General features: G+C 37.5%; 1 protein-coding gene across 9 annotated transcripts in view; it reads left to right on the forward strand.

The window, feature by feature from the left end:
* The window catches only part of mtss1 (MTSS I-BAR domain containing 1), a 64,387-nt gene that overhangs the window by 1,519 nt on the left and 36,686 nt on the right, over nt 1–26,182 (forward strand). For all 9 annotated transcript variants that reach the window (XM_079628123.1, XM_079628126.1, XM_079628127.1 and 6 more), the window contains 2 exons: nt 12,089–12,150; nt 16,446–16,519. In XM_079628123.1, coding sequence (XP_079484249.1) covers nt 12,089–12,150; nt 16,446–16,519 — 136 coding nt within the window. The remainder of the gene's footprint in view (nt 1–12,088; nt 12,151–16,445; nt 16,520–26,182) is intronic.

The following is a 26,182-nucleotide window of genomic DNA, read 5'->3' on the forward strand; positions in this document are numbered from 1 at the left end:
ACTGGTTTATGTCCCAAATGGCATTACATAGGGCTGCATTTAAATATGTTGGTCTATGACTATAGTATTCATTGTGCTATTACCAGGCCTAGTTGGCAGTCAAGTTAACTAAAATGTGGCAGCTCAGTTTGTCATCTGTCAGAAGTTGTAGTTAACAGTCTCAGCACATGCGGTGGTAAGTTATGTCCTGATCTCGAACAGCAGTGTTAGTGACTAGCCTAATTGTTGAAGCTTCAATAATTGTTATAATGCCATTTTAGGCGATCTGAAGACGTTTGAGGAACATTGTCAAACACTGACTTTTAATGTATTGTAGTCAGAGCATTTTTATGTTTACAAATACTGTTTGTTCATCATCATAACTGACTAATTGTTTGCTTGGTTGTGTGTGTGTGTGTGTGTGTGTGTGTGTGTGTGTGTGTGTGTGTGTGTGTGTGTGTGTGTGTGTGTGTGTGTGTGTGTGAGCAGGAGGCTTAGTGTGTGTCACATCCTGTTGTAAACATGGCTCAAATCTGACTGACTTTATTCATGATATCAATATCTAGACAATTTCCACAGTTATGCATTAGTAAGTTAAAGCATTGTTGTTTTTTCCTGAAATAATTTCTATTAGGAAGTGTGCTTTGTTATGTATCTTTCTTGTCACTTAATGTGGTTTATTGTGTTTCCAACACACAGAAAAGCATTGTGGATATCATGTGTGGAGTTTTTTTTGTACCTAAGGGTGCCCTCAAAAACTATTTGGACATGTTGGGCACATTACAAAATATGGTAGCCTAATTAAAATATATATAAATACATGATAATAAATAAATTATATTATGTGTAATGCAATGGCATTACATATAGCCTAAGTAAGTTGTGCGTGTCCAAATACATTTTGGGTCATGTTATATTAGAAACATAGTTTGTTGTAGGCCTATGTTTGGCATTTAATGGTTTGGATTAGTGTTGTCACGATACTAGAATTTCTAACTTCGATACGATACCTTGAAAAATATCGATATTCGATACCATTTCCGATACCACAGAGAAAAAAATATTGCCACAATATTAAGGGGGTATTTTTTTTTTATTTAAAGCTAAATATAAGTCTAGAACATGACAATGAGGTATATTTTACATGAACAAAAATGTCCTGAGTTCTATCTGTTAATATTTTTGAATTGGACCAGGGCTAACATGACCCGTTGTATTTGTATAACCTACTGTTATCAAAGATTAAAATATAGCCTACTGTAACAAAAAAGCACTTAACAGTATCAAATTGGAGGATAGAGTGTCAGTAATTTATAATAATAAGATTAAACATTAAATTTTCAGTTAAAGGCATTTCATTATTGAATTCAGAGATGCCATTGTCTAGCTGTTTAGTTTAATTAATATCTGTGTAATCAAATTGATGATAATCGCTAATGAAGGCAAATTGCAGAATTAAATAATAATTTTCTGAATAAAGTTAAATAGGCACAAGTTAATTTACATTTGACCACAGTTAAAATATTTACTTGTCTAAGATTCCTCAGTCAGATTATGTTAACTTTAAGAATTACGGTGAAAAAACGAGACAACACTCATATCAACAACAATACTAGGCCATCTTGGTTAATGTTTCAGAAAAGTTAAAATGAGAAGAGTTACAGTGTTTCCTTTAGGATTTTTTTAGCAGTGGGGAAAGGTCTGTCCAAACAACAAACACCCCTGATGCTGAGTGTAGCCTATGCTTGCTAAATGGTACCCCTGGAGCCTGTTCCTTAAGTCTGTTTTCACCTATAAAATAATTTTAAAAATGAGTGATGTGAGGGATTATTGATTGTCAAACAATCTTTTGGGTGCCCGCAGCCCGCTCGCAGTGTGAAGCGTGTGTCCGCGCTATTCTCCGACATGCCCGCTCGCGGTGTGTAGCGCGTGTCCACGCTATTCTCCGACTCTGATATGCCCGCTCGCGGTGTGTTTTTACGCGTGTCCGCGCTATTCTCCGACATGCCCGCTCGCGGTGTTCTTTATCAATCAACCAAAGCCGGTCGCGGGGGCGTCGCCCTCGCCATCTTTCCATTCACTTCACTTTTGCTATTTAACCAGAGCGAATGAGACGAGTGCGTCACGTGTGGTGTTTGTCAACGCGCCTTTGGAGAGAAGTGAAAGTGACCGCTCGGCTAGTATCGATACTTCGGGAAATTAGTATTGGTACCGTTCAGATATTTCAGTATCGATATTTATCGAAATATCGATATTTTTGACAACACTAGTTTGGATCTATGCTTATCAGTTCAGAAATTGTATTTGAGTAAATTTCCATGTTTTTATTTGCACTCAGTTTAGGAATACAGTAGCAAAAGTGAATGAATGGACCAGCAGTTGTTGTTTTTTTGGGCAAGCTCCAGCTATCAATTTGTATGCATGCTGTTAATGTGGAAATAGGCCACTTGACTCACAGGAAGGGGGAAGTGTGCAGGATATCCCCATGATTGTGTGTGTTTGTGTGTGTGTGCGTGCATGGATTTGCGTACATGTAAAGATATGATTCACAGTAAAACAGCTGCAAGGCATAGTTAGATTTTGTCCTGTTAGTACGGTACTCCATAAATATCTCCGACCTTAGTGTGTACACTGATGTTCAAGTTCATGGAGCAGAGAGTTTTAGTTTGCTTTGCAATCGAGCACTTAATGTAAGCTCTGGATCAAACAATACAAAGTGCATAGCTTAAACATTATTACCTAAATAGGCTGGACTAGCTCTTCCCAGATTCCAAATGTCAGGTATATAGGGGAATCACACTTTTACATTTCAATATATACACTACATTAGTACACTATTTGAGATAAATTTCAACAAAGTTCAACAGTAATGCATGTAAAGTACTTTGCAGGCTGCTGCTTGCTTATGTAAAATGTCACTTACATTGACAGCCCTCAATTTAAGCGTAGGCTGTAAAAGCCAAAAGTGCAAATAAATTGTAGAGACAGTCATTGATCAAAAATAAAGTTAAGCTGCCAAAGTGAAAGTAGTTTCTTCTATGAATTTGATACTGTTCTATAGCACATATGTTTTCTTTCAGAAATAATAAAAAGTATTGATGCTTTTTGAATGCATGTAGTTTAGTAGTGAGTGATTTGAGCTTAGTTTAACATCTTGGACATTGATGTATTTATTTATTTATTTGCTTCATAGTTTGACATTTATGGATTGAAGCGAGTGTTTTCTGGAATGCATGTTTCCTTCACATCATTTATTTTTTTCTTTGAATCCAGACCAGTCTGCGATTCTACTTCTCCGTGATATCAAACGCTCGGCCTATAGCTCTTCTCTTTCAAAAGGACAAGTTTGTGTTTGAAGAAATTGTCTATTTTTGTTTACCAGAAAAGTAGCGCACGCTCTATCAACACGCAATCAGCACGCAATCAAAGGTATAGATAGTTCAGTTTTAAAAAAAAACGATAAATCTGTCAGCATAACACCCTCATGTCGTTCCAAATCAGTCATGGTTATGAAATTGTGTCTGATGGTGATTACTTTAGATGTCATGTCATGCAATAGTAATATATTTTTGTCCTAAACAATTTTTAAAAGCAAATGCTTTTCTATAATTTCCATAGAAATATACCTAATAAAGGGCTCATTTTCTTTATAATTTGGCTATGTAACTTTTAATGACCAAAAATCTCTAAATGAAGACAGCATTTTAATTTTTGGATGAACTAGGCCTATTGAATAATGAAACGCAATGCCTGTGCAAGATTCCTTTGCCCTGTACCGTGTGATCTTTACTGGACCAGCGTGTTTGTAGGCATTATTGGACACCTCCATTTATTTGGAGAGAAGGATAGCACAACAGAATTCCAACTCCACCTGCAAAAATACTGTGAAAGATTGGTTTCTATCATAATACACAGACCTTGGTGAAGAAATGTGTCTTTGTAGGGTTCACGAGTTGACAGCAGGTAACCACAGTGTTCCCCTTCTGTTGCACGGTTTTAATAAGGTGCTGAACTGGGATCAGATTATGCAGGATATAGATTGTACCCTTATCCTGAGACGCCACACATAGTATGTTAACGCGTTACTTTATATACCGAAATGCGTTAGAACAAGCAAAGAGGCTTCTTGTATGAAAATGGACAAAAGTGCTGCACAAAATATTTTTTTATTGCATTAGAAAAAGCACAGAGTAGAAAGTGAGGATGTGAGCTGGACTTGAATCTGAATCACTTACATGTGCAACACTCGTAGTGTAATTGATTTAACATTTTGTCTTCCAAATTATTATGAAAACAAGATAATCGAGGTAAAACTATTATTGTGCCACTTCCGTCTTGCGCACCTTTATTTCCTTCACAGCAGCGTGCTTTCTTTCCTCCCTAAAAGCCCAAACTTAACATCCAAATCAGCTGAATAGGGCTACGTTCACACTGTGAGCTGTAGTGCTCAATTCCGATTTAGATCAGATTTTTTTGTACCTCTGTTTACATTGTTGTTTTAAATGTGGCCAATATCAGATTCCAGTGTGAACAGATGATGGTCCCGAAACAAACCGCATGCGTAAAAGAACGATAAATAGACGTCATGCAGCACGCTGCCATACAGTCGGACATTAAAGGGGTGGTAAAATGCTATTTTCACAAGATGTAAAATAAATCTCTGATGTCCCCGGAGTGTGTGTGAAGTTTTAGCACAAAATACCCCACAGATATTGTTATATAGCATGTTAAAGTTGTCACTTTTTGAGGGTTTTGCAAAAACGCACCGTTTTGTGTCTGGCCCTTTAAATGCAAATGAGCTGCTGCAGAGGGCGGGGTTTCAATAGCTGGTGTGTGTGTTAGCAGCTGCGATTACCTCACGCAGACACACACTAAAATGACAGAAACTGTTCTGCCTTTAATGTTAAAACGGAGTCAGGCAAAGATGGAGAGACTCAAGAAGAAGTGACAACATGTAGAAGCAACAGGACGTCTCTGAATGGGTGGTTGATGAATTTATGTTGCTGATGTGGAGTTAACTATCTTCAATTAGCATATTCTGTCATGATAATCTATAAATCGCTCGTATAGGAACTGTTGTGAGATGCACACAGAGTGACTTTCTATTGCATGTGAAAAGATGGATGCTAAAGTTTGAGCTGACTCACAAATGTGTTCTTATACAACAACTCTTCCTCTTCTCAACATGGACTGTGTGTTCCCGGGGGCGGGGGGGTTTATGTACATTTTAGGGTTGCTGTCTGATGTCACTAACCCGTGAGGAATGTCGTGTAGTTCCTACCAGCCGTTTGTTGTAGTCCTTTTCTTTAAAAGCAAATATCTTCCTTTGCTTTGAACTTTGAGCGTTGTAACTTTGCAGATGTTGTTTATGCTCAAACAGCAATATTACACCAACTAAAGTTAGAAAAGTGAAATCATTCTCAACCACCCCTTTAAAGTAAGTGTTTAGCCTATATGTTTATTTATAGTGTGATCTGCTGCGTAAGCCAGCGAATTTATGCGCAGGCAATATAAAAAACAAAGACGAGGAGGATGCGGAAAAAGAGCGCAGTTTTTAAACATTTATCGTAACGTATATTACGAGTCATCGTGTTTTGCTTGTGTAGAGCTGTCACTGTAATACTTGAGCTCTGACACATCACCGTCCTTCACTGACTAACTCTCGAAACTGTCTTAATAACTTTTATGAAAAATCTTTGAAGTGACTCTCCCATGACTGCAGAATTGTGTCTCTAGAGAGACAGGACAGAACGGGTTACTTTTGATTTGAAACTAAGTCTCAACTTTCAAATTTTGTCAAAAAAATTAAACAATAAATACAGTTTTGTGGCTCTTTAATGTGTCTGACAGATCACTGTAGAGCATCAGTTAAAGCTGCTCGTGAACCGATCATCTCTTCCTTCTAGTTCATTTATAGCATCAAATAAACATGAATGAACATAAGAAGGAATGTTGTTTTAACCACGGAAAGGCGTCATTGAACTCTGTTTTTCAAGTTCAAATCCTTCAACGTTAATCTACCGTGCTAAGTTAACTCTCCTGACTACTTTGTCGGACAAAAATGGCAGATTCGGCGAATGGAGTTATTATGTGCAAACAGCTGGAAACTATATGTGTGCCGTGTGCGCATGTCAAAAAATCTATTCTGATTTAAAGCTTGTGACATAAACACGCACAACAACCCGATCACGTGTTTAGCGTTCATGTAAACACTACATTCAAATTCATCAATCAAAATGAATTCAGGGTGTCATCAACACTCAAAATGTCCCTCAGCAACATGTGCTTCAGTTGTTGCTGTTTTCTGCAGCAACTCTGAGCACTTTTCATATTCTTTGAAGCTGAAGCACTTTTTTCAATCTATAAGAATAATATAATCAACCTATGATAGCGATGATAAGCTCTGGACATTTTTACTCTATGTATTAATCTAACAGCGGATCTCTTAGGAGAAATAAACACGGCAACAGCCAGTCAGTGCATATCGCTAATAATTAATTTCTGCATGTCTCTGTGTTTGAAACGAAACAGTGCCGTTTATTCACACAAACACACACACGTGACGCTCATGGTGTTCAATATATAAGGCCATGATGTTCATTTCTAGAGCTGCTTTGAGTCACTTCACAAGCTTTTCACCGATTCATTTGAGAGAAACTATGAAACTAAAACTATAAGATCTTCACGACAATCCGTCAAAATAAAAGTGTGGGTTAACCAAGAAATTATGTCAGAAATATATCACTACTGTATACTAAAATGTATATGGAATATTATTTCTAAGGAATATACAACCAAGATATTTTTTCATCCATGTTTTAAAAACAGTTCTGTTGTGTAGCATCTTATGACAAAAAATTTTTTATTGCAATGATTTGTTGTAAATTAATTGTTATATCTTCATTTGATTAGATTTTAAAAGCTTGATTAAATTGTTAAAGTTTATATAAATTTGTATTAGGCTATATCATAAAATACAGAAAAAATTAAAATGGAAAACACAGAATTTAGGGAAAAATAAAATTTCATGGGGCCCTTAATTAAAAGATAGCTACTCTGTGGAGTTTAATTGTGAACAAACATGTTTACATTCATTATCAAGGTCTAACAAACATGTGGAAAGCATTCCTTTCCCCATTAATGTTATTCAAATGAATTTCTAGATAAATATCGATCTTGAATCGTGATGTAACGCATATAGTGAGCTAATTAGAGATATATTTAACCCAGAATTTGACTTGACCTTGCTTTATGAGCTTCAGACATGAATGATAGCTCAAATCATGCAGCATGGTGAGGTGCAGTGGTATTTTTTTACTTCAGGGTTTGCCTGGCGGATGATAAAACTGTAAAACGGTAATGATGATAACTATGACGATAGGCAGGCAGGATGGATTCTGATTGGCTGTCAGTGTTTGTTTATCAGCTGGAAAAATGTTTTTCTAAAGGTGAATCCAAAGGTATTATTTCTCTGTGCCGTTATCGTCATAGTTGTGGTGTGGACTCTGTTATTCTTTTACTTTTAGAACCGTTTTTTTTTTTTTAAACTACAATTTTATCGTCCTTGGTGTGAACGGGCCTTTAAGCTGTTCTGCAGCCATTTTGCATTCCTTCCCCTCAACCACCCAGGGTTTAGTCCTGCTAGACCCTGATCATTAAAAGGCTTCAACACTTCTTGTTGACATCAGCCAGGCTGCGTGGCAGCTTAAGATGTATTGCTGAAACTAATGATTTCTGTCCTCCCCGTTTGGGATGACGCCAGTCTACAGCTGAGGAGCTGCCTGCCTGTGCACATTCCTGCTTCAGGACGTCCCCCTTCCCCCCTCTCCACCATCCCACAATCCCCCTGTCATGAGTAAGTATTGAAAGTACCGTGCACAGGCCTGCCTGTGAATCACCTCTGAAACACAACCTGTTTAAGACTCGCCAGACACTCGTTCGTGTAGTACACGTGCACGCACACACACTGGATACACCCTTTCTGCCAGCTAAAGCAGACACACCCTCATATGCACGCACAGGTGCCTATTACTGACATGCAAAGCTTGTGCTAATGAGAGACTTTATGACTCAAGCAGTTTGGAGTGCTTTATGATGTTCAGGAGTGGTTAACCCATTTGGGTTTTTCAGTGGCTGATTACGATGTTAAAGAGTTGGATGCACTCTGAGTATTTGACAGTGACACTTAAGGAATACTTCAAAAGTCAGAATGTCATTGTTTAGATAAAAAAAAAAAAAAATTAAAGAAAATCTCATCTCTTCTGAAGAGAAAATCTTCATCTCTTCAATCTCATCTCACCTAATCTTTTCTCAGAACTAACTTCACATTTCTGAGACATTTTTCTGAGGCAACAGCTGGCGCTCACTGGAAGACTACATTACCCATCATTTCTTGAGAACTACAGGAAACTAGGGCAACTCAGATAGCTCAAAATACACAGCACAGTTCTCATGACGCTCCTGTGTGATGACTAGTTGGTGACATTTGAGTTTTTCCCTATTTTTCACCTCGCTTTTAAATCGCTTATGAATGCCCAATTGGTGTGCGGCTGAACACTGTGTAACACAAGCTTTAGTATAATGTAATTTAATGTAATGTAATATTATGTTATACATACAAACATAGTGATTTAAGTAGGCCTAATACTTTGTGCTTTTTTTTTTTTTTTTTTACAATTTTGAAGAAGTAATCAGTGTTAATATTTCTAAAAATAGAACAAAGACTTGAAACTTGTCATGGATGTGGACCTCAGGGACTTGTGAACATGTCCGACTATACGTGTACTACATTTCTATATGCCACTTGGTTTGGAAGTTTTAATACAAAGTTGTGTACATTTGTGTGTAGACAAGTGAAGCTTAAGTTAAAGGGATAGTTCACCCAAAAATGTCAATTCTGTCAGTAATTACTCACCCTCATGTTGTTCCAACCCCATAATACTTTCGTTCATCTTCGGAACAGAAATTAAGATATTTTTGATGAAATCTGAGAGCTGTCTCACTCCTCCATAGGCTTCTTAAAGGATTGAAACTTGCCGGCCCAGAAAGTTATTAAAGACATCGTTAAAATAGTCCAAGTGACTACAGTGGCTCAACCATATGTTGATTAAGCGACGAGAACTTTTTGTGCGCAAAAAACAAACAAAACTAATGACTTTATTCCACTATTCATTATATTCTCCGTGGGCCTGAGTGTGTTTGCGTAGTAGAACTGTGTTGTTAGTCACCACGTAGGCTCCCTATTGGCCGACGCTGGTCATGTGTGTGATACGTGTGACATACAACACAGACGCGCTGCGCAGATATACTACGCAAACACACTCAGGCTCTCAGATTTCATCAAAAAATATCTTAATTTGTGTTCCGAAGAGGAATGAAAGTCTTACGGGGTTGGAACAACATGAGGGTGAGTAATCATTGACAGAATTTTCTTTTTTGGGTGAACTATCCCTTTAAGTGTGCATATTTTTTTTCTGTGACTATACACAATCATTCAAAATTGCTGAAATTATTCCCTTGTGATAAGTGTCCTTATTATAATATTAATTGTACAATTTATTTGTGCTATAACATTTATAATATTTATTTAATTTAGTTAGTCTTCTAGCTCTCTATTGTTACCATATGGTCATTTAGTTGAAAAGCATAGTCAGGTTTTGCAGATCTTTTTGCTACAGCTGATGTTTTTGAAAGGAATAGCCTTTTGTATCTCAGTATGTGGATCATTAGGGTGTTGTGGTTTACAGCACTATGCCATGTCTCCCTTGAGTCCTTGTTAAAGAGGGGGGATGTTATTAGAAAAACATTTATTATTAATCAAAGAAACCATCTACAAGGGATGCAGTTTTTATACTTGAAATTCAGCGACTGATCCTCATTGCAACCTCCGCCTGCTGTGTTATACGCGTGTCTGTTTTGTCACTTGATACAGTGGACCAACAGGTTTTCTGTCCTCCTCTCGTCCTCCGCTCTCTGTGTCACCTCCTCTTTACCACAGCAACAGGCAAAGATGAGAAGGATCGAAGACAGGAAATGATCATATATTTCTTTCATGCGGTTGAAAGCAAAACTCTGGGGGGCTGCTTCACAGGACAGGTCCTCTCCTGAGAGACGAGGGGGAAAGAACTGAGAGTTTGAAAAGGAAATGGTTCACAGGACAGATTTGGTAGGAGGGTTCTTATGGGTGGATCGTCCTTTTAAGTTTCTGACAGACTCAGGAAAGCCCTGAAGGCATGTGTACAAATAATGGTCACTAGTTTCCTATGAGATGCATACTTTGTGATAACTATACATTCTGTAATTATGGCCTCCAGAAGGAGCTGCGATATTATAAAATAAGGCTGTGCCTCAATTCGCTTATTTATACTATGCAATAAAAGTAATTTTTTGGTGATGGGCAAGATGATGCTTTGAATGTGCAATACATTAAACTCTGTTTGCATGTTAGCATTAGCATTTAGCTAAAAAAAATTTTTAAATGATTTTAATCTCATTAATTGTTAAAGAAATGTAATATTACAAAGTAAGTATGGACAATTTTAAAGTATATCATCCAGGTATATGTTTTATTTACTATTATCTGGCACAGACTATACTTAATTTATTAGCTTATTTAGCCTACTTAACATTTATTGGAATAAATATACTAAACTACTAGGTCTTGGTCTTGTATCATCACATGACCTCACATTTGAGTTCAGTTATGGAAGAAGCGTTACACTGATCACATGCTTTAAATGCTGAGAGAGATTTTGTTGACTCCAACAAGACAGAAGACTGTAAACATCATCAGGGAAATTATATTTTATGGCTTTTTATAAAGCATTTCCTGGTACGTTTATTTTTTTTAGTGATTAGCTGGAAGACCTGCTTTATTTTTCATCTGTTGAGGGAACAACTGTGCGCAATTATGCAGATTTGTGGATATTGTGTCACCGGATTAAAATACTTTTATTCGCAGTGTTGGAGAAGCTATTTAAAAATACATTTTAAAAAGTAGTTAGCCTTACTGCAAATAGTAGCTAACAGTATTAAAGGTATTTAAGGGGTCAAACTGTAACAACTGTGAAGTTATGAAATTGATATTTAATCAGAGCAGTGTATCTCAGGCTCAAAAACAAAGCGGGCCAACATGTAGCAACATCTGCTGTAATGGAGATTTTTCACATTTTTGAACCCTGTCTTTGTCACTTGCTTCACCATTGGATTTATTTCAAGTAAATTGAAACGTCATGTGGCAGATAACGTTTCACCAATGCAATTTATAGTTTTTTTTTTTTTTAAATAAAGTATGTTTATCCTATTTGGAAATGGAGCAGTCAGCATTTTTCTTGAGATTTTCCGTAATCAGGATCAGCTGTTACTGATACCCGTTATTGCAAATAGAATTAGCTTGATTTGGATTAGATTTTTTAATAAACATTATGGCAAAGAAGACTTTGATCACTGAGACAGAGACTACCGAGGAAACCAGACGAAACCAAAAGATATTCTGATTTCTGCTAGTAGTCTGATGCTGTGAATGACAACTTGAGTGACGTCAGCCTACCGGTACATGATTCAAAGTTTGGAAATGTTGTACCTAATAAATTCTGCATCTCTTTTAATTTGTAGTTATGTAATTAATCCTTTAAATTCTTTGTTGCATTTGTGGCACAACCAGATAGTCAGCAAAGTTGTTTGATGACAATGTGTTTTAATTGCATCATGTTTAATTCAATAAATTGTTGTTTAATTCATCATTGTTGACTATTTGTCAAAGTTGATCAGTCACTTTTTGAAAACTTGTGTTGCCTAGGTTGTTTGTAGTGTAAACACAGTGTACACCAACGACAGCTTCATATCATGTGATCTCAGAAACTTGTCATGCTCATGCACTTTTTTTTTAGGTATTTCAGTGAACTCATAACTCTAAATATTACACTTTAGGGCCTATCCACGTCTGGAATACTTTATAGGTTTATATGAATGTAGTCCATAATAATAGATTGTCTTTTAAACTAGTAAATATTGATGATGGACACCAGATGAGCTGTAGGTACAGTGTAATGATTTACTCTGGTTTGCCCTGACTGACCTCTCTTCTTCTCTCTCACTATTTGTTCTGTAGGCGAGTTATCCTGCTTGGGAGGACTTTGTCACCAAAGGCGCTAAGCTGCAATCTCAGTTAAGGTAAGAACAGGCCTGCTGCATTACACACTTCCTTGAATGGGGAATAATTATGATCATCTTGTTTCGAAAGCAGGAAATGTGCTTGATTATTTCATCATTCAGGAAGGATTTGTCACCCAGTGTAATAATAAACATTTGAAAATTTTAATTTATTATTGATTTATTTTTAAAGGATCCAAAAAAGGCAATGAAGAGGCAGTGTTGAATAAAGAATGGGACTTTACTTAAAGGAATATAGGGATTATTTAGAAGTAGAGTAGAGAAATTTAAAGGCAGACAATTAGAAAAGGTGCTGCATGAAAATGAGGATGTATAGTTCATTCAATGGATTGTACTGTCTTAAAGGGGATCTATTATGCAAAATTCACTTTTGCATGCTGTTTGGACATAAATGTGTGTTGGCAGTGTGTACACACTACACAACCACCCAATAGTAATAAAAATCCACTCACTCCTTTTTTATTAATCCCCATAAATCATAAGCAGTGTCTCCCAACGACCTGTTTTCAGCCATGGGGCTGGAGTGACGTCACAACAGCCACAGGCCCCGCCCACAAATGTTGACAGACACTGCCGTTTTAACATAGACCCGCCCTGATCGAGTTCACAGCGAGGTGTACACATCCGCCATTGCTGCACTGACGAGAATGTCTCCCAGGCGTTGTTTACGTACTTACCCACTTCTTATACTGTGTTTACTCCGCTCTTACGGTGATTTTCTGGAGTAAAACTGACGCTTCATCTTTTGTGTGATGTACAATAAACGTTATTAAACTCATCAGTATATTTTTGATCATCATTCGGATGGGGTCCGCAACAGCAGGCATGTAGGCTATTAATAGTGGATACATACAAGCAGATGACAAATACATTGTAACCGTAATTATACTAAACTATTCCTGTTCCATCTCCATACAGCACATATTCTCTGACTCTGTGGGCATTATTGTCCGACTCCGGGTCGAAATGAACACCGTTACTGAGAGTTTCGGATATTATCATCATTCCGTGAGATGAGATTGTCCTGAGACTGAGTGCGAGCTCGTGAGGCTCCGCCCCCTGTGCCGTACAGCAGCAGCTTATTTGCATTTTAAGGGCACACAGTAAAACAGCGCGTTTTTCTGCGCAACAAAAAGTGACAATTTAAACATTCTGTAAAAATGATCTGTTGGGTATTTTGAGCTAAAACTTCACATACACACTCTGGGGACATCAGAGACTTATTTTACATCTTGTGAAAAGGGGCATAATAGGTCGCCTTTAAAGTCATTAGGAATTGCCATTTGCAACTCTTTGTACTTCCATAATGTGATGTATTTCTGAGTGAAAATACAACAGGACTTAATTTTATCTGTCGTGAATTGATTGTGTCTTGAAAAGTGGGTGTTACATAATAGAATGGAGCCAAATATTTGGAAGAAAGAGTCAAAAAATGAAGGGCAGCGATTAGGGATGGGCAATATACTGATAGACACGATTTACCAGTAGAAATTTGTCAACCAGTAGAGATTTTAGACTGTCGTCTCTGTCGCGGTGATGTTTCCGTGCTGCGCCATTACGAAAGCTTATTGCTTGCATGCGTTTTCAGGTATTGCAGTATAGAAACAAGTGATTTTTAAACCATTGATGTGCAATAAGCAGCGAAGGAGAACTCATTTCGCTAATATTGTTTTCTGAGCGCTGTCTGAGAGATGCGCACACATGAAGCTGATTCTAATGCAGCGCGTGAGTACTGAACGGAGTTATTTTTGCCGTCTTACTGGGCTTGAACGGTCAAAAACACACACCTGTGTCAAAATGCCCGTCTTTGTGAGCATCCTCGTAAACAGTGATTTATATCTTAAGTGAACATAAAAAGTTGAGGAAGAAAGTGCATATGTATCTGTATATTAGATCAGTGTATTCACTCTTAAAGTGACAGCAGCGTAATTAACCTGCAGCTGTTCATGTTTATCAAACAACAAAAGACAAAGAAATCACTCGCTGCTACGTCATGTCTAATTTTCATAATCCATTTTTTTGTCCAAAGTTTTGTTGACTTAATGATTGACACCAAGGTACGTAATGGTACAACCCATTGAACAGACTGTATTATTCCTTGTTAATTTGCGGCAGATTAAATTTAGCATCTATTGTGACAAGTGTGAAAGAGAGACTTATCAAGTGAGAAAATGATCTTTTAGTTTAGCCCTGGTTCCATTTTTCCAGCACGTCCCCTCTGCCTGACCTCTCTGTTCTGTCCCTGGAGAGTAAACAGGGTAATGACCCTCCCAAAGGTCCACTCCATTCCTACAGATAAACATCAAACACACTCCACTCACACACACCATTACCATTGCCAGCTCCTCCGTCTGGACTGCCAAGAGCTGATCAGGGACTGTTTTTTAAAGTTTCTCATGACTTTGGGCATTGTTAGTGTTTTTGTAAACAGTGTTGGTTAATATTTACCCATTGCAGTATATCATTGTATGTCTAAGTTGAACAATATCTCTGTACATGCAAATATAGATACCGGTACTAGACTAGCTGGTTTGGCAATGGCTGCTTAAAATCTGAATCCAAACCGACTGCTGCCTTTTAGGTGTAGATGTGCTGAGCAGCATTTAAAGTGCCATTAAACACCATTGCAAAACTTGGCATGTGTTTGAGATATGTGGGTCAGTAATACTTTTTTTGCTTATTTAAAATTGAATTAATTCAGACAGTGACTGGGATACACCTATTCTAAGATGAACCGGTTCACTATTTTTGAATTAATTTATTTTGATGATTTCTTGGGGGTTTGAAGTAAAAGTTATGTTTGTAGTTGTGTACCATCTATTGATCATTTATTAGTCTCTCTCTCATTTAAAGGCATAACATTCTTGAAGAAAGTTTGGCGTATTTTTTAATTAATTGTTATTTAATAAAAAAAAGTGTATATAATTAATTTTTTATCATGAAAAAAATCTTTAAAGGTACTTGTAAACTAGAAGTTTACCATTGCACCATTTATATTTGTCATTTAATCAAAGAAATTCAAAATGATGAAAAAAAAAAACTTATACGAGTAGGCGACTAGTCATCCAACAACTATGACATGTCTCTGTTAACAACTTTGGACGTAGTCAATCCAACCAGGATATAGATTCAGTACTATTAGTTTAATAATGCTCTTCAAACGGAAGGTAACCAGTAACATATTTTTCCAGGGCATCCCTACCATTAACCCAACTTCTATTCCTAGAACCAGAATTAAAGAGATGCGAGTCTACGTATCGGGCACAAAAGCTTTTGCAGGACTTGGGGGGGGCGAGAGGTGGGGGATTTGCTGAAAGGCTGTACTTTGTAGTTCGTATCACCTGATACCACAGAGCTCCCTCTGATAAGCTGAGATCTCCCTCTTCAGAATGAAGGCTCTGAATGGATCCTACAATGGCACCATTGACCCTGTCAGTATGTGCCCGTGTCCCCTCCGATGAACACGCTGAACTCTTTCTATTGAGTGGCTCCGACCGTTTTCCATCTTCTGACCAGGGAGAAGGCTGTAGATATGTTTCACTGTCTAATCAAACGATTAAGTATATGTATGCTTACATATAGAAGGGAATTTGTCTAATGTCAAATCAAGTAGGATTGAGATTTCTTTCTACACGAGACTATTTTATGGCCACAGGTAAGGGTGTGGAATATCACGATTTCAGATCATGAATAATGAATAAAAATGTCTCCACGATCTGCTCTTGAAGAAAGGTTGTAGTATCATACTACAGTGCACCTTCTATCAGTTGCAGTTCTGGCGCCGCCATCACAAAATTTAGTTAGACGCATTTATTTTTGTGTTGGTAATCATCTCGAGATGACATTTAGCTTTAACACTTCTTAGTGTAGACTGATTTTGTGTTAGAACTGCTTTTGTTTTTGTTAATAGTTTGATAATGCTTTCATTTTGTACTTTCAATTACATTTATTGAAGCTTTTTTGCAAAAATAGTGGCATAGTGGTTTGCCATAGGGACTTTTGAAGTCCCACAGTTTTCCCCCACCATTAGTGCAAAAAAAAAAAGGTATGCAGATTGCTTTGAAGTGCGTTGCACTTTAGTTATCAGCATCTTCAGGTATTTAAACGTCATTCATCCAGAGTATTGCGGTCTGCTGTGCTGTTAACGTTGGCTCCTGCATCTCTCCTGGTGCAAGCTCAAAAAAAAACTGTCAGTGGAAATATTTGTCATGATGACTGTTAGCAAGAATCCAGTCAAAGCCACTTTGCTCGTGGGTTTTACCTACAAACAAACTCTTTCTCTTTCTGTCGTTCAGGACAACAATCATCGTCACTAGCTCATTCCTGGACGCTTTCCAGAAAGTGGCTGACATTGCAACTGGAACACGAGGTAAGATGAGATCTTTACCTTCTTTGTCTCTGTCTCTTGTCTCACCCCACAAACAGGCTGTCTCTCCTGTGATCGTAATGAGGAAAGCAGGCAAGTCGTACTTCACAGGAAAGGTTATTCATCAGAAACATGAAGCATTGACTCGGAACACCTCAAGATTCGTCCAAATGTCTTTTCCTTTTTGCTGTATGACACTAAAGTGAGAAGACTGTGTTTTATAGCATTCTGAATGATAGTACCCCTGGTGATGTGCATAAAACTGACAAATAAATCCTCACCAACCCTCAAAAAATTTGACAGTGCATATTGCTTAAGTGTTTGGTACACGTTTTGAGCAGTATGTCATGTGCTATTTACCAGTCAAAAGTATTGAGACTAAGCTAAGATATGAAAGATGATGTGTGTAATATTATCAGTGTTAAAAGACTTTTTCCTATCCTAGTTTCAAGCGCAGAGACGGCTAGAAGTGAGCCTTTCGTAGATTGACTCCCGTGAGAAGTGTAAACACTGTGGTGATAGCAAAACATTGCTGTGTTTGTTGGAGCATTCCGGCCAACCCTAACGTAGCAATGCTGACTCAGCCAATGACATGATCTGGGGGGTGGGACTATCTGTTTGAGTGACCAATGACAGACAGGAGTTTGTTTGGGAATTCTGTTTGAAAAAAACATATTTTTTTACACTTTTGTTTGATGAAACGCTACAAACTCGAATTTTGATTTTAGTCGTTTAACTTTCTATTTTATCATTTCAAACTCGATTGTTGTTTATTTTTCTTGAGCGAGATTAAAGGAATCATGTTTTCTCCTTGAAGATTAGCTTTTTCTTATCGTTCTCGCAGTCAAATCTGAGAACTAGTAATGCAGTTTATCCTGTCATGCTCTGTTTCTAGTGTTATCTCTTTGTTTATTCTGTTATCTCTTTGAAATGTGTAGTTTGTTTATTTGAATTTTGTGAGGTCTCACCTTTAGGGGCAGTGTGTTAACGTCCTGAAATCAGCAGTGTAAAATCCTCTCACCCTAGGCAACAAATGTTCAACCTTTATTGACACAGAACCAAAAGAAAGTCATCATGGTATTGTTCTGTGCTCAGACAATTGGAGGAAGGCATGGCTGTCTCATAATGGCCAGGATTGGGTTACATAGCTCCACTCCTTGTTAAGGTGACCTGTTGGTTTCTGTAGTATTTACGCTGTGTGTTTGTACTCCTCGTTCTTTATACTGCTTCTGTGATTTAGCCCTGACTCTGTTTATCTTGCTGATAGTCCAAGAATTTTACCTTGATCTTGTGTTGCTAAACGCTGAATGATATTAGCATTACAATTCGTTTGTTTCGGTTTATTTAATGAATTTAATCAATGTAGCCTTGGGTGGGAAGTATGCTTCCATTACGTTTTTCCGTCCTTTTATCCATCTCCCAATGTGTGTAAACTTAATTTTAGACTTGTATGCTTAGTGTTGTTTATATACTCAATTTTCCTTGTTCTAACTAGTCTACAAAGAAAATTGCCAACCATAGTAAATAATTTGTGAGTTGTTTTGTTTGTATAGAGGAAACCTGATGCTTGTTCCTAATGCACTGGTCCACAGCTGAATCAGCCAATGGTAAAGCTATATCAGTTGTGAGTTGCATTAAATAGCTTTCTATTTCCAACTTTCTACATGGACAAATACAATAGAAACAGCATTTGAAGCATTTAGGGTGCTTTCACATCTGTAGTTCGGTTAATTTGGTCCGGACCAAGGGAGAAAAATTATACTTTGTAGCATTTTTCAGGCGTTTTGGTTCCTTTTCACACCACACTGATTGCTTTGGTCCGAATCAGTTTATGAAACGAACCAAAATGCAGTCACGTGACAACATCCACATCACTCGTTGGCCAGATGGGTCTTGAACGTATTTTCATAACTGCACTTTGATTGTCAGAATTAACGTGCGGGAAAATTCCAACAGAACTGACGGAAGTAAACAAAGAGGAGGAAAATCCGGCAGACAACACGCCGCTTTTTACTATGGAGAAATGACTTTGTGGGCTGATTGTATCCCTGGTCATAGTTTATTATATTAGTTTGACTTTAGGCAAACAATAACATTTGAGAATGAAGCAAGAATGCGGCTTGAAAATAATGTTTTATGCAATGCACGCAGCGAGTCACTTCAGGAGGAGGCAACGCGTGCATTAATGTTGCTAAACATTGACATAATGCACAGCGCGGCTGACTACGGCAGCTGGTTTAGTCCAAAAATTCGCAGTTATTTGGCAGTTGGGTCTGTTCGAGGTCGGATCACGTTCTCACCACAAACGAACCGCTCCAGAGTTCGTTTGAAAGCGTACCGAGACCACCTCTCCTAGGAGGTCTCGGTACGCTTGTTTGGTCCGCTTTTGGTGCGCATCCGAGTGCGATTGCTGCATTCTCACCTGCCCAAACGAACCGCACCAATTCGGAAAACGAACTCTAGTGCGATTCAACCGAACTAAACAAGGCAGGTGTGAAAGCACCCTTGCTCTCTGGGTTTTGGAACAGAGCTGTCGTGTTAATTTATTAACAGGTTCTGAGTTTCGTTAAAATTTTATATGCAAATATTTTTATACCCTAAGAGAATTATTTTTCTCAAAAAATAGAAGAAGTCTTGACATGCCAGAAAAAGGAAGTGAATGAGCATTTAAATATTTTCCTGCTAATGTTGCCGCACCTTATCACGAACGAGCTGTCATGACTCAAGCCTGCTGTGTCATGCCTTCTGATAGATTTAGTTGGAAAATGGTTACATTAAATTTAGTTGTTGTCATAATTCAACTGAATGTCAGTGTTTGCTAGGAATGGCTGTGCTGAGGATTTTAGGCGATGCTTTTTTGTTGTCGTTCTCACAGAAGATAAGAATAGTGCATTTGTTTGGGTTGGAGTTAATGTTTTTGTTTAGGAAGTTGGCATTGACATGACTGGCATCTCTTTCAGTCTGAAGACGAGATTGCTGTGCATTTTACGTTCTTCAGATAGTTGTCAGCTTTGTGACAGGCTTATTCTTTGTGTAGTCACTTGCACTGTTCTCTTTACTGATGAATTACTGCATTGTGAGAATGTAATGTCATTGATCAATTGTTTGCAGTAATTCAATAGGTGATGGTCCAAATATATTTATTATAGCTAACAAACAAGCAAATAACTAAAAAATAACTACATTTGCAATCTTTAGAACAATTCTCTGCCTTATATTATTGGTCTTTTTTTCTTTTCTTTTTTTTTTTCTCTTTTTTTACCATATTTGTCTTGAACACTAAAGAATAAAAATTGCCTTTTTTTAAAGTTTTTAGTTTGTGATTTTGAGCAAATGGATAAGACCTGTAAGTATTTAACATTCAGTTATGTCGTAATATTAAAATACTGTCTGCAGCTCGCACGGCACAAGTAGGAATATACTTGTTACTCCACTGGCATCAGCAAAGCTATTTCTCGTTGGATGTAGCCTGATGAATCATAGTCTTTGTACATGCACCCATCCACAACCTAACCATAAGCTCTACTCTTCAGCGCAATGGTAACCATAAAATCTTCAATATAACAAACTATTTTAAATGTCAAAGATAACTGAACATTAAACATGAACAAGTATTTTCCTTCACTCAAAAACACATAATTGCCAACCATATCTGAATCTTTATTTATTAATAAACAGCTGCTGACACTTAATTTCAACATTTACTCTCCCGTTCCGGTCATATGCAAAGCATGCTGGGAACTAACCAATCCACTGCCCAGTTTCAGTTAATGCAACAAATTATTGATGTAATCCCAACACAAATGGATTAAGTGAACTTCAATTTGAACACAATGAAATTAAGGTGTAGGACTAAATGTATAGCAATCATGTTGCTTTAGCTCATTTTTATTAAGTAATTTGAACAAGCAGCAAAATAATTATTTTCAGTATAGCCCATAGGGCATGAACACTTACCGGTACTCTCTGTTGTCAGATTTTTACCAGGACTCTTCAGTCTCAGTATTGATTGTTGACGAGCATATCAGCTGCTGACCCACTCACATCCCCTAAACCTGATCAATCGACTTATCGATCACAGCTGAGACCGCTTTGTTTAACCAACCCATCTGCTCAGGGTTTCTTTCATTTGATAAAATTGCTTTCGAAAACATTTTGTATATGTATTTTTAAAAAATGTAATCACATTTACATTACTTTTTTTCCTAATTAAATTACATTATAGATATAATAAATTATAGGTATATGCAGAAAGTTACAATTTATGAAAACTAAAATTTTATTTAATTTAGATGCAGTAATAATGATTTGGCTGTTATGAATTAAGATTTATTTACATATTTGTGTCTTATTTATTAAGTAGGTGTATAGAAGGCAGATTGATGGATTTTGTGTGGGTAAAGTGGGGGAGTTCATATCGATATTGGGTAATTAATTGTTTCTGCCTATTACATGGCTCACTTTCTTGATTTTTCGATTGCTCGATTACAACATTCTTAGGACAAATATATTCGTAAAATGTCCTGGTCACCCTGTTGATCTTTATTTTGCAATAATGACTAGCTGACTGGACATTTTCCCTGACTTATCAATCCATGTCTAAGATCAATGATGTTAATGAATAATAAAGACTAGACCAGATCCCCAACATAACCTTGTCTCCACTTTCTTTCATCCAAAACATCTGCCCGTGTGGTAGCCAAAATACAGGATGAGATAACCACCCAAACCGCATAGATGCATTCATCTATCCCATACTTATTCATTCACTGACTGAATAGTTTGATAGATTTTTTTTTTCCTGTTCACTCTTGCGTTTTATTGGAGGCTACGGACCAGAACTGCCCTGCACGCTCTTCTTCAGCAGTTCTCTTTATCTGAAAGGGTGTGATCAGTTAGTGATTCTGATTTTACTTCCATCTATAACAGATGAGGAGAGAAACTACCCCGCTCCCTTGTTTTCTGTCTGGCCATCCTTTCTTTTACAACACTTTTAAGGCAGCTTCTCAGAGGACAGCTGCTGACCTAAATGTGCAGCTCATGAATTTGTGCCTTAGTGAATAGAACATAAATATCAAAGCAGGACATTCTAGTGCTCACTTCTAAGGAAAATTCTTCATGTTCTCTCACTTAACATTACGTTTAAGCTCTTGTTCTTACAGCCCACTGATGATATAATCAAACGTCTGGGTATCTGTTCTTCACGAGGTACTGCACGTGTAAAGATACTTGAACAGCTGTGTTATGACAAAAAGGGAAGGGCAGATGTATGATGAATATATGGAGGTATAGTTGCAGTCGTCAAAAACACTGTTGCACCGTCACTGGCTGGGGTGCCGTTTTGGTCCCGCACCTGTTTTGGACGGTGCCTGGTTCACAGCTGCCACACTTTCACAAAGGGGCCACACCAGCCCCAGTTGTCTGTAAAATGTGTGCACGCGTTTGGATCCCCCACTGACCCTCAAACGTCAGACCCCACTGCAAACATTCCAGAAACAGGAAAGCTGGATCGGCATGTATGTGTTTGTGGGGCATTAACCCACTGAGAGAGCTGACCCTCACTACCCCCCTCACTATCCCATATGAGAGTGATCGAGCATGCGGTGAACAGCTGTGAAGTCCCAGGACCCTTTCACGTAAAGACTGTGACTCATTTCACCCAGAAATGAAAACTCGGTCATATTTACTCACCCTCATCATGTCATTCCAAACCTGTATTGCTTGCTTGCTTCTCTGGAACACAATAGGAGATATTTCTAGTGAGGCTTGTGGCAAAAGCACTTTTAAAGTACATTACCAATTAAAAGTTTGGGGTCAGTAAGATTTTTTTTTTTTAAAATAAAAAAAAATACTTTTGTTCAGCATGAAATTGATCAAATGTGACGGTGAAAACATTCATAATTATACCAATTATTTGTATTTCAAATGCTGTTCCGCAAATCAGCTTATTAGAGTGATTTCTGAAGGATCATGTGACCGTGAAGACTGGAGTAATGATGCAGAAAATTCAGCTAATTTAAAATCTATAAATTATATTATTTTAAAATATATCTAGAAAACAGTTATTTTAACAATATTTCACAATACTACTGTTTTTACTGTATTTTTTTATCAAATGATCGGAGCCTTGGTGAGCTTAAGGACCCCAAACTTTTGAACAAAAGTGTAAAATAAAAGACTTTAATTTAGTAATTTTGTCATTTATTTATTGATAATCCTCCACTACAGTGAGCTTTTAACCATTGTGAGTGGATAATATATTCAGTGAGTTGAACACTGAGAATTGTGTAGAAACATTCAGAGTGGTTTTGTGAACTGGGTTAACTGAAAAGTTATATTCTTAAATGATGTCAGAATTTAAATTTTTGTGTTAACTATCCCTTTAAGTTTGATCTTAATACAGACAATATTTCTAGTTATCTAATTTTCTTTCCTGTGATTCACTTTCCATAATAAATCACATTGACGTATGAATGGACTTTACCTTTAGCAGTGATTCTCCTTGCTACTGTATTTATTTTTATTAGGCCTATATGTGATGTTACGTTCACTGTTGAAAAGGCCTGCAACAACTTGCCTTGTGATCATAAGGTTGGTGACATGAAGTGGATGAGTTCCCTTGGGGCCGTTTTTTAAAGCAGATAGTTTTTAAAAGAACAAAAACGTTTTAGTCTCTTCTCTCAGGGAACTCATGACTGGTTACCACAGTGCTGGATGTTACGTAATTGGTTGGCTTGGCACACCCAATGTTTTATCTAAAGTGAAACTGCCTCTGGAGTTTTAGTGATTCATGTAATATTTTCAGTGTGATTGAAGTTCAGTGTGATTGAAGTACAGAATGACACTAGTGTTCAATTTAACACTCGCGTGCATCTTTTTAATGTATTCTACTAATACATTAACTCATTTGACTCTATGCCTTATGGCGAGTTCACACTGCACGATTTTCAAAGTAGTCTGGTCACTGTTGTTTTCACACTGCACGACTATCTGTGGTATCATTCAGCTGCTGCTGTGTTCACACTGCACGATGGATCGGCGACAGGAGGTTTCACACTGCATGACTTTATAAAAGAAAGAATCACCGACAACTTCTGTCTGGTCCGCAAACTACGTTTCTCAACCAAACACACGTGAGAAGTTATAAGGAAATAAGAGTGAGACTGAAATTGTTATTAAAAACAATAGCCTGCTATAAGATTGTGATTCAAAGGTCTGTGTGCTGATTTGCAGTGAAAAAGGAGGAAAAATAACAGATTATGCAGGAGGAAATGGTTGGGACGAGGGGAGCAAGGATTATGTGTTCTGCAAAGGGGTAAATAAATAATTTTGCAATGTGCTGCTGGTCAAGCAAATGTTTGTGCTTTGTTTCTTTTTTATATAATTGAAAATGTATCTACTATTAAAATACTGATATATAAATCCTCCTCAAACATCCCATTGTCCTTTATCTTGCTCTCTCATTGGCTGTAGGTTTCCTGTCACTTTTGATCAATTTAATGCATCCTTGTTGAATAAAAGTATTCATTTCTTTCAAACCACTCTTGAATGGGAATGTATTTTTTTCTTGTGTTTTAGGTTTATATCATAAGTAGAATCATTATTTCTAATAGACATGTGAACACTTTGATGGTTGCTGCATTTCAAACTGTGAGGGAATTGCCTTTCCCTCTCCGACTGGCTGGCTTTTTGTACTTTCCACAAGTCGGGGTGCCCAAGTTTTTATACATTTTCCTGGAAACCAAGTTCATAGGCTGCTACATCAAGCTACGTTTTGCTAAGACAATTTGTGGCATGTAAACAATTTATCTTAAACGTCTGAATTTTTTTTCTCAGTTATAGTTGATTTCATATTTCCCGCCATTATAATTAATTTCCTGCCATCATAATTAACTGAGATTGTTTGTTTTATGTCCATCAGGTGGTTTCTTCACATCTAAGTGTGTGGTTATTGACCAGAATAATCTGCTAGTTGCACCAGACTTTATTCTGTTACTAGGGCTGCCCCAGACTAAAGATTTTTCTAGTCGACTAGTAATCGTTCATTTAAGCCATTAGTCAACTAATCACACGTTAATATTAAATGAATTACTTAAATATATACAAGGGGGAATACTGAACCATTATGAGCTTTCAATATATTTAGCCGTAATCTATGCCTATTCCTCGCTCAAGCACGCACACAAAGCTTGCTGAAAACAGTACCGGCAACAGTAATGATTATGAATGTGTCGGAAAAAATTGCAAGGAGACTCAATTACTCATTAATAAACTAGTGTTTCCTGAGTCAGTGTCAACTGCAAAGAAGTAGATGACGCTGACTCTCCATCTCCGCAGTATAGTGGACAAGTATTTAGAGAGAAATGCACCTTTCATACAGATTACATTGTCAGAGAGTTTATTTGTTTTGATTTAAATTGGTTCAATTAAAAGTAGACATCTCAATCTTTCTATAGATCTATTTCTCATGTCTGTGAGGCAAGTAGCCTATACGCTGAGTTTCAGTTAATTTTTGTGATTCGCATAAAGCGCATCCAGTTGGTTTTCTTTATTCTACAAAAGCACAGTGCCTTGTTGTTATTTAGACCCTTTACAGTTGCAAATGATATATTACTCTAGTACATTTTTGGTCGACTAAGCCTCTTCTCGCCGACTAACGTTTAGTCTACTATTAGGGGGCAGCCATAGCTGTTAGTCAAAGTCTATCTGCGGGAGACTAGGTACAGGCCAGCAGGAGACGGAAACTTGCAGATAAGCAACAAACCATGAACACTGAGTCATGGGCGCTTGAAAAGAGTGTCACAGGAATGTAAAAAAAACATGACATTTCCGTTCCACAGTCTTTTTGTAGCACGTTTTTGTGACTTTTTCTAAATATATAAATAAAAAGGAAGGCGTCTGAATCATGAGCCGGCGTTGAATGTGGAGTCTGTGCTTGGAGAGAGTCAGTGGGTGAAGTGAGTAGGTGCGAACAGTGACGGACTGTGTAACACGGACACACTGGATGCTTTTGTGCGGGCCGGGCATGAGTGGGCACCAGCTAAACTAGTGTTTAAGGAACGAAGGAAAGAGTGTGAAGTTTATTTTGGACTGTCTATAGAGCCGCAGAGAGGGAGTATAGACACGAGGATGGGATGTCTGTATGGTCATGTTTGGACAAAAAAAATATCTTTGACTCATGTTTTTCTAAACACTATGTCATCAAGTTAGATGCAAAAAAAGCAGGAACTAAAAACCACCTTTTCCGTGTTAATAAGAGGTTTTGTTTGAAATTGATTTGTAACATCTTTGGCACTGAATCTAATCAGATTATGTGAAACCATGCGAGTTGGTTATGATCTTAGGCTGTAATGTTTGTCCAAATGTCATGTGGACCACTTTTGTACACTTCTTGTTTTTATAGGCGCGTGTTAAACCAAACCCAGATGTTATGCAATCTATGCCCACAGATCATCTGCTTACAGAGGAATTTCTTGTTCATGTCGCTCCTCAATCCGCTTCCCAACGACATCTGTGAAAATGAACGTTTAATTTACATTTGCTTTACTCAGTGCCATAGGGCCGATTGTCGCATTAACCGAATGTTTTCCATCATTGACTGAATTTTCTTAGAAGTGACAAAGTCTAAAGGTCGTCTGTCATTTTGACAGATTACACTGAGGGTGA

This window comes from Phoxinus phoxinus, assembly GCF_949152265.1.
Source record: "Phoxinus phoxinus genome assembly, chromosome: 11".
In the NCBI taxonomy this organism is placed as follows: domain Eukaryota; kingdom Metazoa; phylum Chordata; class Actinopteri; order Cypriniformes; family Leuciscidae; genus Phoxinus; species Phoxinus phoxinus.